This window comes from Henckelia pumila, chromosome 2 (genome assembly GCF_033568475.1).
Source record: "Henckelia pumila isolate YLH828 chromosome 2, ASM3356847v2, whole genome shotgun sequence".
Classification (NCBI taxonomy): Eukaryota; Viridiplantae; Streptophyta; class Magnoliopsida; order Lamiales; family Gesneriaceae; genus Henckelia; species Henckelia pumila.
The window spans coordinates 159768855-159784659 of NC_133121.1; the positions used below are offsets into that span (position 1 = coordinate 159768855).

Here is a 15805-nt window from a genome sequence, read left to right on the forward strand (position 1 = left end):
TAAGACTTTTGGAAAGAAAAAAACAAAAAATTGAAGCTCGTAAGGATCAATTCAGAGCGTTGGGCAGAACTTTTCTCGCCTAGGCGGGTTATTTTTACCACCTAGGCGGGAATTGGTGGAGAAAATTGGAGAATTGGTCTGGCCTAGGCAGTAATTATTTTCGCCTAGGCGGGACAAGAGGAAATACGAAGACTGAGGACAGAAAAATTCTCTCCTAGGTTGGTGATTTTTACCGCCTAGGTGGGACACGCCAAACTCAAAGTTGTTAAAGTGAGAAAAAAATCGCGTCTAGGCGGGAATTTCTTGCGCCTAGGCGCTACTGTGCGAAAAAAAAAAAAGAATTAAGAGTTTTGCAAGTTTTAATGATTCGATTCGTTGGGCTTTATTTGACAGGCTTTTAAGAGATATAAAATTGGGAATAATCAGACAAAGAAAGATGGGAGAATGGGAGGTCATCAGATAAAAAGAATAATGTGAGAAAAAGGGAGAGGAACGTGAAGAACACAAGAAGGAACCACAACTGGAGAGAAGCGGTTTTCTTCCTTTATTCTTAGATTATTTTTGTTTATTGGGATTTAGGGAATCTTACCCCCAAAATATGTTTTAATTTCTTTTCGAAGATTAAATTTGGTTTTTATGCATTCTTGATTATATTATTCTGTATATTAAATCTTTGGAGATTGATCAACTTCGAAGTGATTTTATATGTTATAATTGATACCGAAAAGATATTTTATAACATGATAGAGTAATATAATTCATGGATATACAACTTTCATAGACATATGAGGTTCGTACATATTGATAGTCATAGTCCAATATGTCGAAAGCTATAGGATTCCATGGTTCATTAATGCGATTGCAATGGTCAAATAACACAATGACACTTGGTTATTGTATTTTGGCAATTATATTAATATAACTCGATAGAGTATATTGATAGATGAGAGAATCTCATCAAAAGCATGGATTGAGAATTGAAATTCAATCATTAGAGAAGATTAAGGGGTAGGTGAACCGAGATCCTAACAATCGTTTATTTATTTTCTGAACTTGATTTATTCATTTTGATTTTTTTTTCATCTTTTAATTTTATTTTATTAATTTATTCTCTATCTCGTTTTAATTAACTAAATAATTATACTTGAAGTACATTTTTCATGCATCAATCAATAGGGGACAATACTCGTACTTAGTACACTATATTATTACTTGAATCGTGCACTTGCAATTTATTTGACCTTAGTTGATAGATATATTTGAGTTGATTTTCCGTGGTAGTATTTGCTCGATCAGTGGTCGTTGAGGCTAGGGTTGCAACTGTTTTGGAGGATCGTGGTTGTTTTCTGCTATAGTGAGGATATTTTAGCATTATTTCAATTTGGTTGTATAACTATATTTCACTTGGGTTTTGGTGCCGGTTGTATTCTAACGGTATGTTTTGTTGTAAGGTTTAAATCTTTCGTTTGTTTTAATTTTTTTCATACTTATTAAGTTAATCACATGCTTTTAGTTGTTAAGTAGGTGATTCGGGAACATGTCACTACATTTATGGTATCAAAGCATTCATGATATTTTTGGAATTTAAGAAAATTTTCTTGGGGTCAATATCTGATATTTTTTGTAGATGGATGGTCACGTCGATGAGAGTCATGGGAGCATGGAACAGTGAGGTGACGAGGCTGATCGTGAGCACCATTGAGGTCCTCATCACCATCGTGAGGGTCGTCGCCTCTTTGATATGCATAAGTTTGTATCGATGGGACCCAAGTTGTTGGTTGGAGGCGAGACTCCGGAGGATGCAGAGAACTGTTGGAGCAGATCGAAGGATGTTTCTGTGTTTTACATTGTAACGAGGAGAATCGCATGGAGGTTGTCAACTTATTATTGGAAAGGCGCGCTCGCAAGTTGTGGAAGTCTGCATATGCACCTCTATTACATGAGCGTGGTACAGTTACTTGGGTATATTTCTGTGCTGCCCTCTTGAAGTTGTATTTTCCGCGTGCATTTCGCCAGGCCAAGTCTGTTGAGCTCCTGAATTTGAATGACTATTCACGAGTATTAGTAGAAGTTCTTTGAGTTGTTTCCATTTTTTCCACACATTAATTCCAGTTCCGAGGCAAAATATGATCACTTTCTTCAAGGTCTCAATCAGGAGATCTTCAACCGTTTTTGTGTTTGCGACGATCCGACATCATACGAGGGGTTAGTGAACCAATGTCGACAGGTAAAGATTGGTTTATAGTGAGGTAGGACTCTTCATTCTTCACGACCAGCTAGTACTTTGGGACTCAGAGCCCAATCTTTCAAGAAGTCTGCTTCATCCACTTCTTCTTTGGTTCTAGTGGTTTTTTCTGCTTTGGGAAGAAGAAAGGTCAATGTAAGAATTACTGGAGAATATATCCATCCTATAAGTGATGTAAGGCTACAAGAGCTTGTTTCCGGTGTGGCAAGATTGGCCATGATAAGAAAGATTGTCCGTAGGCAGGTGGAGGATCAATGTCTGGTTCTGGTTCTCAGGATTCAGTGCCGCAGAGGCCACATGGACAGTCAATGGGAAGCACTAATGTTAGACCTTGTGTTTAAGGGTAGGTGTATGCACTGAATGAGGATCAGACTCAGGAGGAGAATGAGAGGGTCATTGCAGGTACATTTATTTTATGTGACATTCCTGCATTCTTTCTCATTGATACTGGTGCATCTCATTTTTTTATTTCTGCACGGTTTGTTAAACGTCATAGATTGACATATGTGTCCCTAGATGTTGTACTTTCTGTATCTACCCCGACCAGTCATTTAGCTTTGGCCAAGGTCTAGTCTTGGGTTTCTCTTTAGCACTCAAAAGTAATGAATTAGCAGCGAATCTTATGATATTAGCGATGGAAGATTTCGATTGTATCTTGGTTATTGACCTTTTGATAGCATACCAAGCTATTGTGGACTGGTACAAGAATATTGTACATATTCGTCTAGTTGAGGGAGATAATTGATTTTTCTATGATGAGGGAACGCAATCCTCTATGCCTTTGGTATCGGCTCTGAAAGTCTGTCGAGCTTTGGAGTTGGGCGGAGAAGGCTACCTTATCTATACAATTTACACGTCCACAGAGAATAGTTTCTTGAGGATCTATCATTTTTTTTGAGTTTCCAGATTTGTTCCTTGATGAGATCTCAGGTTTTCCTCCGATCAGAGAGGTGGAGTTTGGGATTGAACTTGTGCCAGGGACAACCCCTATTTCTCGTGCATCATATCGTCTGGAATAGTCAGAGATGAAGGAGTTGAAAAAACAGTTGCAGGACTTTCTAGATAAGGGATACATCCGTCCGAGCATTTTGTCTTGGGGAGCGCTAGTGTTTTTTGTTAAGAAGTAGGACGGATCTATGCGTTTTTGCACTGATTACAAAAATTTGTACCAAGTGACGATCAAGAATGATTTCCATACCGCATATTGATGATCTATTTGAGCAACATTAGGTTAGTTCAGCATATTTTGAAGTTGATCTGAGATCTGAGTACCATCATTTGAGGGTCGGGGACGAGGACATTTTGAAGACAGCTTTTCGTACGAGGTATGATCACTATGAGTTTCTAGTGATGCCTTTTGGATTGACTAATGCGCCAGCTGTATTCATGGATTTGATGAATCGAGTATTCAGGGATTATTTGGATAAGTTCATAGTAGTGTTATCGACGATATTCTTATTTACTCGCGCAGTGTTGATGAGCATGCTCAACATTTGAGGATTGTGTTGCAGATTCTCTGGGAGAATCAGTTGTACGCCATTCTTAGAAAGTGCAAGTTCTGGATTGACCGAGTAGTGTTTCTTGGTCATGTCATTTCTCGATATGGTGTTTTTGTTGATCCAAGTAAAAGACAGAGACTGTCCTTAATTGGTCACGTCCAACGACAACTTTAGAGTTTCGTAATTTCTTGGGCTTAGCCGGGTAATATCGAAGGTTCATCGAGAATTTCTCGCAGATTTCTAAAACACTGACACAGTTGACGAGGAAATATGTTCCTTTTTTTTTGGTCAGCTGAGTGTGAGAAGATCTTCCTTGAGTTGAGGCGACTCCTAACTACCGCACCTGTACTAGCTTTGCCATATGGTTCCGGGAATTATGTGATTTATAAAGATGCTTCTCTTCATGGTTTGGAATGTATGCTGACTCAAAATGGGCATGTGATTGTCTATGCTTCCCGACATCTGAAATCCCATGAGGAAAATTATCCAGTGCACGATTTAGAACTTTTAACATTTGTCTTCGCAATCAAGATCTGGCGACATTATTTGTACGGTAAGCGCTTCGAGATCTAATCTGATCACAAGATTTTGAAATATTTGTTCACTTAAGCGGAGTTGAACATGAGACAACGTCGTTGGATGAATCTTCTTAAAGATTAAGATTATGAAATTAAGTACCATCAAGAGTCCGTGAATCCAGCAACAGATGCTCATAAACATAAAGTTTATGTGACTACTCTTCGCCCCCTTTCAATGTCCAGTAATGTGCAAGATTTGTTCTTTGAGTTTCACTTTTCTGCACAAGAAATAATAGCAGGGGATCCAAGTCTTTTCAATGTTTGCTAAACCATTCTTTGTACGCTCGTATTCGACAAGTTCAACATTCATAACCGAAGACGCAGAAGTTGGCCCAACTTTCTTAGGGGATAGCACTTCTTGTTTTCATCTTCATTCAGGTGGGTTTCTATGTTTGCCATGAATAGTGTTTGTGCTTGATGATCCGACGTTGCGAGAAGAGATTCTATCTCAAGATCATCGGAGTTAATTCACTGTACACCTAGGTAGGGCCAAGATGTAAAAGAATCTACGTGCAAGATTTTAATGGAAAGGAATGAAGTACAAAGTATATTAGTTTGTTTCTCAATGCTTTGTTTTTCAGCAATTAAATGCTGAGCATCGTACACCTGGAGGTTCGCTTCTTAGCCTACCGATTTCTGAAGGGAAATGAGAGCATATGACGATGGACTTTGTTATCCATTTGCCGTTATCTTCAAGAAATTGTGATGCCATTTGGGTATTGGTAGATCGACTCACCAAGTCAATGCACTTCCTTCCGTTTAACCGAGACAACACCTTTGACCATATGGCTCGATTGTATATCAAAGGGATAGTACAATTGCAAGGTGTACCTGTGAATATTTTCAGTGACAGAGACCCATGCTTTACCTAAAGATTTTGGGGAATATTTTAGAAAGAGTTGGGGACGACGTTGAGTCTGAGTACGTACCTCAAAAGCCCCTCAGACGGATGGTCAGTCCGAAAGAACCATTCATACACTTGAAGATATGTTGCGAACATGTACCATGGACTTTGGTCCGGTTTGGAAGGACCATTTGCCACTGATGGAGTTTACCTGCAACAACAGTTATCACTGCAATGTTGGTATGGCGCCTTCCGATGCACTGTACGGGAGGCGACAAGAATTGATACAACAGGATGTTGATAATGTCGATCAGATCAAGAGGTGGATCAAGACTACACAGGATCGACAAGCGAGCTACGCGAACAAAATGCGCAGACCATTATAGTTCCAACCGGAGCAAAAAGTAATTCTTAAAGTTTCTCCGTTTCGTCGAATTTTGTTACGAACTAGCTTTTACCACCGTATCTATCTAGCATCCATGATGTATTTCATCCTACATGCATTTTTGATAGATTTTTTGCAAATAAAGCGCAGGGATAAATTTTCTAATCAAAGCAAATGTGTAACTCAATGTGTAACACTACGTGTACATGTAACATTTTCCTTACTTTTAAAATAAATTACCTAGAAATTGGGTTACAATGTATAACCCTCCGTGTATATGTAGCATTTTCAAAAATATAATAATTTCAATGTTTAATTCAAAACATGTTTCATAATAATAATTTACAAAAACCGAAAAGAAAATAATACTTTAATTTAACATTCTTGTAATTCTTTGCATGATTAATGAAATTTACTTTAAAAAAATTGTAATCCAAGTAGTAATTTTATTTTATTTTTTAAAAAAGAGTGGATCTTGCAATAAAAATAAGGTGAGATTTTAGCCAAGCCCAAATAAGATCTTGCAAATTCACCTTTTAAAAGTAGTCAGATTGACAAAAATAAAAATAAAAATCTTGATAATATATGGATCCAAAACATGGACTCACTTGAGTTAATGCACGAAATCTTAATCAATCAATGCCATCCACCCTTTAAAAATAGCAAAAAAAAAATTCCTTAAATGAAGTTTCACTCTATTTAAAGTGGTCAAAAAATCAATCACAAGTCATAAACACACTTTTATATTTAAAATTCGGCCGGATTTGTTTGTAAGTTCACTCATTCGACAATGTCTGGCCTGCATTCTCTCAAAATTTCGTGTTTTATAATTGTTCTTCATGTTTTGAGTTGGATATCCGGTTGTCATGCTTCCGATCAAGAAAGGAAAATGTACATAGTATACATGGGGAATCTTGGTAAAAACGAACGATCATCTTCGACCTACTACCACCTGAACATGCTTCAAGAAGTTGTGGACACCAGGTATCCTAAACATGGTTAATATTTGGAAGGAATATAGGAACATGATACATGTCACGTCCTAGGACCATGGATGTGCTACTGCACAAATGGCCCCTGTTACAATTAAATCGTATTCGTCTTTTATTTTACGAAAATGATTAACTCAATTTGTCGTAGGAATCTATTGTAGTGCATTAGGGTCCTCACACCTCAGATTAATTTCAAGGAGGAAAAAAACAAAAGATCATTGTTTTTTGTGTGTAACGTCTTGCCATTAATTTTCTTGTGTCTCTTGAAGGCTTCATGGTCAATCATTGATCAGAAGTTACAGCAGGAGTTTCAATGGATTTGCTGCCTATCTCACACATGAAGAGCAGGAAAAGTTGGCAAGTAAACTTCTACACATTTAGATTTTTATCTTTCTTATTCCTAGCCTTATGATCATATGCCATCAAAACAAGAGAAAAGATGGATCAGTAAAGTTTCTGTAATGCCTTAATATAACATCCAGGGAAGGAAGAAGTAGTATCGATTTTTCCGAGTACAGCTTTTCATCCACAAACAACGAGATCATGGGATTTCATGGGATTACCTGAAGATGTTCATCGACATCCCACGGTTGAGAGCGATACAATCGTAGGGGTGGTGGACACGGGAATTTGGCCAGAGTCAGAAAGTTTCAGTGACGAAGGCTTCAGCCCTCCTCCCAAGAAATGGAAAGGAGTGTGTAAAGGAGGACAGAACTTCACTTGCAACAAGTAAAATTAATCCATTTTCTCACTGTCAGTACGTACGTACTTGAAAATTTAACCATATGATTTTTGTGTTTGTAGCAAAATAATCGGAGCCAGGTACTACAACTCCTTTACACCTATGCCAACTGATTCGGCAAGAGATATAGAAGGCCACGGATCTCATACAGCATCGACAGCAGCGGGAAACTACGTAAAAGATACAAGTTTTTACGGCATTGCTAATGGGACTGCAAGAGGAGGGGTGCCGTCAGCAAGAATCGCTGCATATAAAGTTTGCTTCTCCGAATTTGGATGCCAGTCTGCAGATATATTAGCTGCATTCGATGACGCTATAGCTGATGGTGTTGATATCATAACCGTGTCCCTTGGACCACGTGTGGCAGCTAGATTGGAGAATGACGCGATCGCCATCGGCTCATTTCACGCTTCACAAAAGGGCATTTTAGTTGTACAATCAGCAGGGAACGGAGGAGGGAGCGCAGATTCAGTTTCAAGCACCGTTCCATGGATTTTCACTGTTGCAGCTAGCATTTCTGATAGGGGTATCATCACCAAAGTTGTTCTTGGGAATGGAACTACAATAACCGTACGCATGCAATTAATCAATCATTGCTAGCTAGCTAAATTCTTATTAATCTAAATCATTTAATTAATTTTGATGAAATTTTTACAGGGAAAGGCTGTCAATGCTTTCAACTTGACGGAACCGAGTTTCCCCTTAGCATATGGGAAGGAAGTCACCAGCACATGTGTCGAACGATTTGCTCAGTTAGTCCTAGCTAGCTCCCATACCATATTCATATTGTTATACCAATGAAACATTAATTGTTCTAATTGTCTGTTTGAAAATCTCAGGGCCTGTGCCAATCAATGTCTAGATAAAAATAAGGTGAAAGGGAAGATTGTGATTTGCAGCGAATACAAAGGCATGCTAGAAGCCTTCAGGACTGGAGCAGTCGGTTCGGTCGTACCCGCGGCTACAAAGTTTCCCGACGTTTCCTTTGTTGTTCCCTTTCCAACTTCTGGTTTAAGCACACTACGTTTCAGTGACTTACAAAACTACTTCAATTCCACAAGGTAAATCATCCACGTCCAAATCATAATATATATAGAATGTTTGAGTTGTAATATTATAATTAATGGTTGATGCAGAAATCATACCCTGGACATATTAAAGAGTGAAGCTGTGAAAAATCTGGATGCCCCTTCGGTTGCTTCCTTTTCTTCAAGAGGCCCCAACATCATTTTTCCGAATATCTTGAAGGTATACAATCAATAATATACACTTGTAATTCCCATATTTATAAACAATTTAATAACATAAATAGGAATTCATATATATACAGCCAGATGTAACAGCCCCTGGAGTTGAAATCTTAGCAGCATTTTCTCCTTTAAGCTCACCTTCAAATTTCCCCGACGATGAGCGATCCGTGAAATACAATATATTGTCAGGAACATCAATGTCATGCCCACATGTCACTGGTGCAGCTGCTTATGTAAAATCATTTCACCCCGATTGGTCACCTTCCGCGATCAAATCAGCTCTTATGACAACCGGTAATTTGAATATGAGTAAAATTTTAAGATTATATATAGTTGCATCATATATAGCATTGTATGTTGAATGAGTGCTTTTTTCCTCATCTCATAGCATGGAGAATGAATGTCACAAAGGATCCAAAGGCCGAATTTTCTTACGGAACAGGCCATATTGATCCTGTCAAAGCCACTGATCCTGGCCTCGTATATGAGAATTCGCCTGATGATTATATCAAATTTCTTTGCAACTCCGGATACAATGCATCGATGCTGAGCAAAATATTTGGACAAAGTGTCGTGTGTCCAGACCACAGAACATCCAACGATCTGAACTACCCAGCAATGGCTTTTAAAGTTACTGCTAGTGGCAGTAAAAAGAGCATGTCATTCTCAGCAGAATTCAATAGAACCGTCACAAACGTAGGATCCGCTGATTCGATATACAAGGCAATTACCAGTACGAGTTTGGATTATAAAATCACTGTGAATCCAAACATCCTTAAATTTAAGGCACTGAATGAAAAACAATCATACGAAGTGATCATTAGAGGGAATATAAACGATATGACAATGTTGTCTGCATCATTGGAGTGGTCTGATGGTGTTCATAGTGTGCGGAGCCCAATTCTTGTGTATAAGAGCTAGTTATGCATCTTTGTAATGATCACTAATAAAGTTTTATTACATGATTAGGAAGAGTGTTTAAATCGACCTCGATTTTTTTATGGGATAATTGCACACATTACCCTTGTGAAATATCGAGATTGCTAAAAATCCTTTTTGAAAAAATAATGATCAACTAGCTCCTGTGTTTTTTTAAATCTTGAGTACATACCTCCCTGTGTTTTCAAAATTTGAGCACATAACCCTTTGTCCGTACGTATTTTCAGGGGTATTTGTGCACAAAATTTGAAAATACAAGGGTTTTATAGTCATATGGAGTTTTTAACAATGTCATAATTTCGCAGGGATAGTATATGCAATTATCCATTTCCTTATTTACTGAACCTCAGAATTAACAAAAAAATCCATCAACTTTTTCATGATGTGCAAATTTCTGGTTACCGAGCCGTTTCTGTATCCAAATTCAACAAAAGCTTGAATAAATATAAAACACTATCAAATTAATTAAATTGTGAAAAACCCCAATGTCTTGTCTTACTAAAAGGTAGATTTTTTCGATAGTCAACAAAAGCCTCTCTTGTACTTCAGTTACATAAGGATATTATTGTATTCTGCATTATAAAAAAATTTTGCTTTCGTAAATAAATATATATATTAAAAAAGTAAATGTGGTATAAAAATAAATGTATATAATTTCTTCTAGTATAGTTGTATATAGTTATATATATATATATAGAGTGTTGTTTCCCTGCACCCTAGGAGTGCAGGAGAACTTGGGCGCCAGCCCATTAAGTTTTTTTTTAAAAAGAAATTAAATAATTGGCCTCTTGACCTTCTCCACCGGCAGACCATCCCTCCAACGGCCGACCTCCCTTTAAATATTCAAATCCCGATCTGGAAGCACCGTGCTCAGGAAATTTTAGATCTAGGACCAAGTGTTAGTCGGAACAGGGTGGTGGTTAAACCTTTCCTTTGTTCAAGGGGTCAAGGGGTCGTCGGACCTTGGGACGGCGTGTTGATGGTGCTGCGACCGGAGATGACAAGGGGGAGGCGACAACGAATTAAAGGCAGTGGCCTTGCCTCTGTCCATCTGAGTCGAGTAGCAGGCGGCGGAGGGTGGTGGCGGGTGTTTGGGGAGGTGATGGGGAGGTGGTGGGAGGAGGAGGATAGAGGCAAGCTGCTGGTGAATGGAAACGGAGAAGACGGTATATGGTGAATGAAAACGGTGAATGGAAACGAACAGAGATGGATGAACGGTGATGGTGGAAAGCTGGTGGATGATAATTGGGCCCAAAACGTTTAAAAAAAAATTAAAAAAAAAATGTGATATGGGGGCCAGCTGAACTGTCAGCTCAGCTGGCGCCCCAAATTCCCCTGCACCACAAAATCGTATATATATATATATATTCGAACTCATGTGTTGCGTGCCTTTTATTATCCATTTTTTTTAAACAAAAAATTAAAAAAATAATGAAATAAAAAAATGACATTTTTCTAAATAAATATTTATAAAAGGGCAAAAAAATTTAGTGAAAGTGACATTTTCGTAAATAAGTAGTTATTGATGAACAAAATAAAAATCCATTTTTTTTAAACAAAAAATTAAAAAATTAATGAAATAAAAAAATGACATTTTTCTAAATAAATATTTATAAAAGGGCAAAAAAATTTAGTGAAAGTGACATTTTCATAAATAAGTAGTTATCGATGGACAAAATAAAATGACTTATTGATAATTAAATATATACTAAAGGATAAAATAAAAAAAGGTTAGTCATATCAATGTACTAACCCTCAACTTTAATAAAATAAAATATTGATAAAATTCTTTTAATAAATAACTAGGCCTATAGCTTAGATAGTTAAACATCTTGACCTATCCAAGTGGTACATTTTTTAATCCTTAATTCCATCCTCATTTCCATTTTTTAATATAAAAAAATATTTATTTATCTTGGGCTCATTTGATTAATTGACACATCTTTAAAAAAAAAATCAATTATACCGATTTCACTCTATCATATAGCTTTTATTGAGGTGAATTAACTTGTCTTTTTATGTATTATTAATTTAAGGTGAATTAAATTTTAACCTTTTTTTTGTAATGATGTTAAGCATGAACGTTTCTTATGAAATCAAAATCTAACTTTTTAAATTTTATTTTAACTCGATCTTTCCATATTGAAAAATATCTGAATGAATTAGTAGATATAGTTCTGAACATTAAATTAAATTTGAAATAAAGTATAAATGAAATCAACAAACAGAAATTAGTTTTTTTATTAAGTTAAAACTGATTTAATTCGCCAACAGTAACAGATTTTCGTGGTCCACAAAAATTTAAAAATTGTTTCCTAGTGTGTGTATTTATTGGTTGTCAGATACTCCTTCTTTTTCACTTATACTCAACGTTCGTGTTCTTTAGTTCTCAAATTTTTTCTTTTATATATTTCGCACACTCAACCGAATTTTTTTTGGAAACTAACGTACATAACATAAGTAAAAAGATGGAAACTGGCAACCCTCACTGAAAATTAGTAGCTCTGACAAAATTGGACATTGTTGTTGCTTAGTATGCGATCCCCTAAACTTAAAATTCTAAATCCACCCATGTTAGTAACAACAGACAATCAAATCTAAATTCCATGTGTCGTGGTTCTGAAAATTAATGGCAGGACTGGCAGCAAATAGTTGACAATTGGAATGATGATGATAACCTGTTGGCATCCGTAGTGTAACATCGAAATTTTCATAAAATAAATGCATAATGTTTTTTTCCAAATAAAACCATGGTCGAACCATCAATTGAAATAAACTAAAAATCTGCACACCAAAATTTTCAAACATGCATCATACTTTGTTGGATCAATTAAGGTTTTGGTGTTTACAAAATTTTAAGACAAAACCTGAACTAAACTAAACTGAACTAAGTCAATCGAATTGAATAACTAAGTCCATAAGCTAAACTGGATGATCTAAACTGGACTAGTCAACCAAACTGGATGGTAAACTCAACTGAAATATTTAAAGCACAATTTACCAAGTCATCAATCAGAGTTCGGACCAATATTCCCTGAAAAGATGTCAGTTTACCTCATACAACTAGATTTTGGTAATAGTTTCCTTACCTAACTGACAAGCAGAAATCAAATTGCACTACATGTGTCCTATTGTCATAAAGGACTAATGTCCTGGACAAAGACAAGACCAACGGATAACATAAATGGAACGGATTTTTTTTTTTAAATTTGTGACTATTGGAATCTAAGTCTATAAATAGAAGGAAGATCAGTTTAGCACCTCAGGAATCTTTGCAATCTCGAAGAAAAAGCTAAAGCATTCAAAGCACTCATGAGCTAAACTGAAATCAATCAAGCACACTTTACATAGATATTTTATCTGATCATCGAGGATCATTTATGGTAAGAATTTACACTTTAAATTCATTATCTTTGTAATAGTTTTCTATATTGTTTGAGTTGTAAAAAGTATACTAGGTGTTTCAATTAGGTAGTGTTAAGTCCTATACTGAAGTGAGATTTTACAAAGTGTTTGTAACTTTCGAAATCTTCTAGTTGAAATCTTTCCCAAAAGTAAAGAGTGACAAAGGAGTTTTTCAAATCTCCGAAAATCCAAAACAATTTGTATGTTCTTTACATTTCATTCTACCCTTCATTTTCTAGTTAAGAGCCTTGCTTGTTTTTTTTATATGTCAGTTTGACTTTATTCCGCACAAACTTTTATTATCCAGTTGGCATTGGCTCACGAGAATAATTGAATTCTAATTGCTAACTAGACTGAATTCAATAAAAATTTAACACTACAAGAATATATGTTTTTAATTAGGAGTGTCAAAACTCTACCCAACCCGTCAACCAGACGCAAGTTGACCTGAAAAATATCAGGCTAGGGTTAGGAGTTTTTGGGTTTTGGTCGAATCGGGTTGACCCGAAACCTAACCCGAAAAAATTAATCGGGTTCGGGTTAGTTTTGGGTCAACTCGGATTGACCCAAAATGATCCGAAACTTTTAATTATTATTATTTTTATATAAAATTAAGATAGATTTACAACATTTTATACGTTGTATGTTTGAAAAAAAATTATTATATATTGATATAATAGATTTTTGTCATTTAATGTTTATTTTGTACAATTTTTATTTTTTAAAATAATTTTTATTTTTTGTAATAAGTATACTTTAAATTTTCTACAACTAAAAGTTCAAATTTAAATTATATATAAGCTTAGATTTTGTTATTATGTGATTAAATTAAATATTACTATTATTATGTGTGTTTTGAATTTTTATTTAATTATTTTGTTAAAAAAAATTGGGTTGGTTCGGGTTGATCGGGTTAGTCGGGTTAAACGAGTTCACGTTCGGGTTGGGAATTTTTGGGTTGATTTGGGTTGGGGTCGAGGAATTTTTTAGAATTATTTTCATCAACCCGACCCGAACCCACCCGAAATTACACCCTATTTTTAATGGCATTTAAAAGTGTCATCTTTTAATATATATATATATATATATATATATATATATATATATATATAAATGCATTACAATTTTTGAAGTCATTTATAAATATCATATTTTAATATTTTTAAATACAACACAAATTCAATATTTAGAAAAAAAATTCAAAATTTTCAAAAATTATTGTCATTTATTGAAGTACTTAATAGAATAACAATTTATTAACAACCAATGTTTAGAATTCAAACAAACCTTATTCATCATATTTCAACAAGCTATCTTTTTATAACGTATCAAGAAGATAAGCACATTAAAATTAAATGACTTAATCATAAAAAGATAAGCCAACATTGTTCCTCAGGACATCTTTTGTCATCTAGACAAATACTATGATGAAATTCATTTGGCCATAAAGCTTGCATCAATCTAGGTGAACTTTTGATCAAATCGAGAGTCCAAACTAAAAGATAAAATAAACTAGCAATTATATTCAAATTTCAACTTGACAAAATGATTAAACTATAATATCTTTTGAAATACAATATATTCTTTATTCAAGATAAATATGTCTCATCATACAACTATTTATTAAAAAAAAACGTTGGCAAACAAAAAAGGTATTAACTGTTCATTATATTCCTCAATATTATTTGAAGAACTAAACAGAGAACATGCGTAATGACCCTAATTAATAAAGTATTGGAACACTAGCTTGACTAATAATATATAGATCATAAAGAATAAAAAAAACTTTCAAAAATGATTCTACATGTACAATATACAAGAAATAGCACAATGGAATATGAAAACAAATTAAATTAAGATAGATTCATAATGTTCTAACAATCAATTCGATTCCATTTGAAACAATAACAATATTCAAATTATGCTAAGAGGGCCAACTAAAATGTACCCTACTAACAAATTCATAAAAACATCTTAACACATTCATATTTTAATAAACAAAACTCAATAATAACACGATGGCATATCATAAACCGAAACACACGAGGTCAACATTCCATAACTTCTCATTTCAAAAAAAAAAAATCCATAATTTCAAGAACACTTTAAATTAGCTTTCGGAACAATATCTATGAACACTAGCTCAAACCCTTCCCTGCATATATTGTATTTTTTATTTTTAGGCTACGTTTGGTTGGTATGATGAGATTATTGAGTGATTAATACAAAAATGATAAAAAAAAATGATTGAGATAGAAAAGTAATATAGTGATAAATTAGTATTGTGTTTGATATGATTTTTGATAATGAGATAAATTTAAAACATTTTATGTTTAGACAAAACTATCCTTAAAATATATTAATATTACTTATTTTTGGACCTTTTTTATATGGAATTTTACTAAAATTTATGGCGTCCAACTCTACTCCTTCTTCGTTGAAATAAATCTGAGCAACTCCCAAAAACCTTCCATAGGCACCACAAAAAATCAGCAGATCTGGAATTTTTTTTAATCAATTTCTTTCTCAGGCGAGAGAGTGGATTCTGCTTCAAACCTGAAAGATCGTCTTTCTCTGTTCTCGAGCAATTGGAGTTTTGTGAATCTTTGTTCGAATTTTTTTCGTTTTGATATTGTTTTATTTTGTGAAGGTCGAAATCATTTTCCCAACCAAAACCAGAAAACAAACACCATCACAGAAATAAAATTCGTAAACAAGATTCCTATGTTGATTTACTGAAAAAATGAAATGTTGATTTGTCTGTCAAGTTGATGATGTTTTTGCAAGTTGAAAACTCTACCGTGCGCTGCTTTCTTCATTGTTTAGATGGGGGAGAAATAAGATGGACTTTTTTTTTTTGGATGATGGGGAAGGGTAGAATTGGAAATTATTTATGACTAAGAAAGTGATTGTTAAACCATGGGGT

The 15805-nt window shown here is 34.9% G+C and overlaps 1 protein-coding gene across 1 annotated transcript; it reads left to right on the top strand.

Moving 5' to 3' along the window:
• Positions 1–6440: 6440 nt before the first annotated feature.
• LOC140878791 (subtilisin-like protease SBT4.3) lies at positions 6441–10651 on the top strand. The gene is made up of 10 exons (XM_073282409.1): positions 6441–6535; positions 6813–6904; positions 7026–7272; positions 7348–7855; positions 7943–8037; positions 8125–8346; positions 8422–8533; positions 8616–8829; positions 8924–9443; positions 10417–10651. Exons 1-10 carry the CDS (start codon positions 6441–6443, stop codon positions 10649–10651), a joined length of 2340 nt encoding a protein of 779 aa, XP_073138510.1.
• Positions 10652–15805: the final 5154 nt, after the last annotated feature.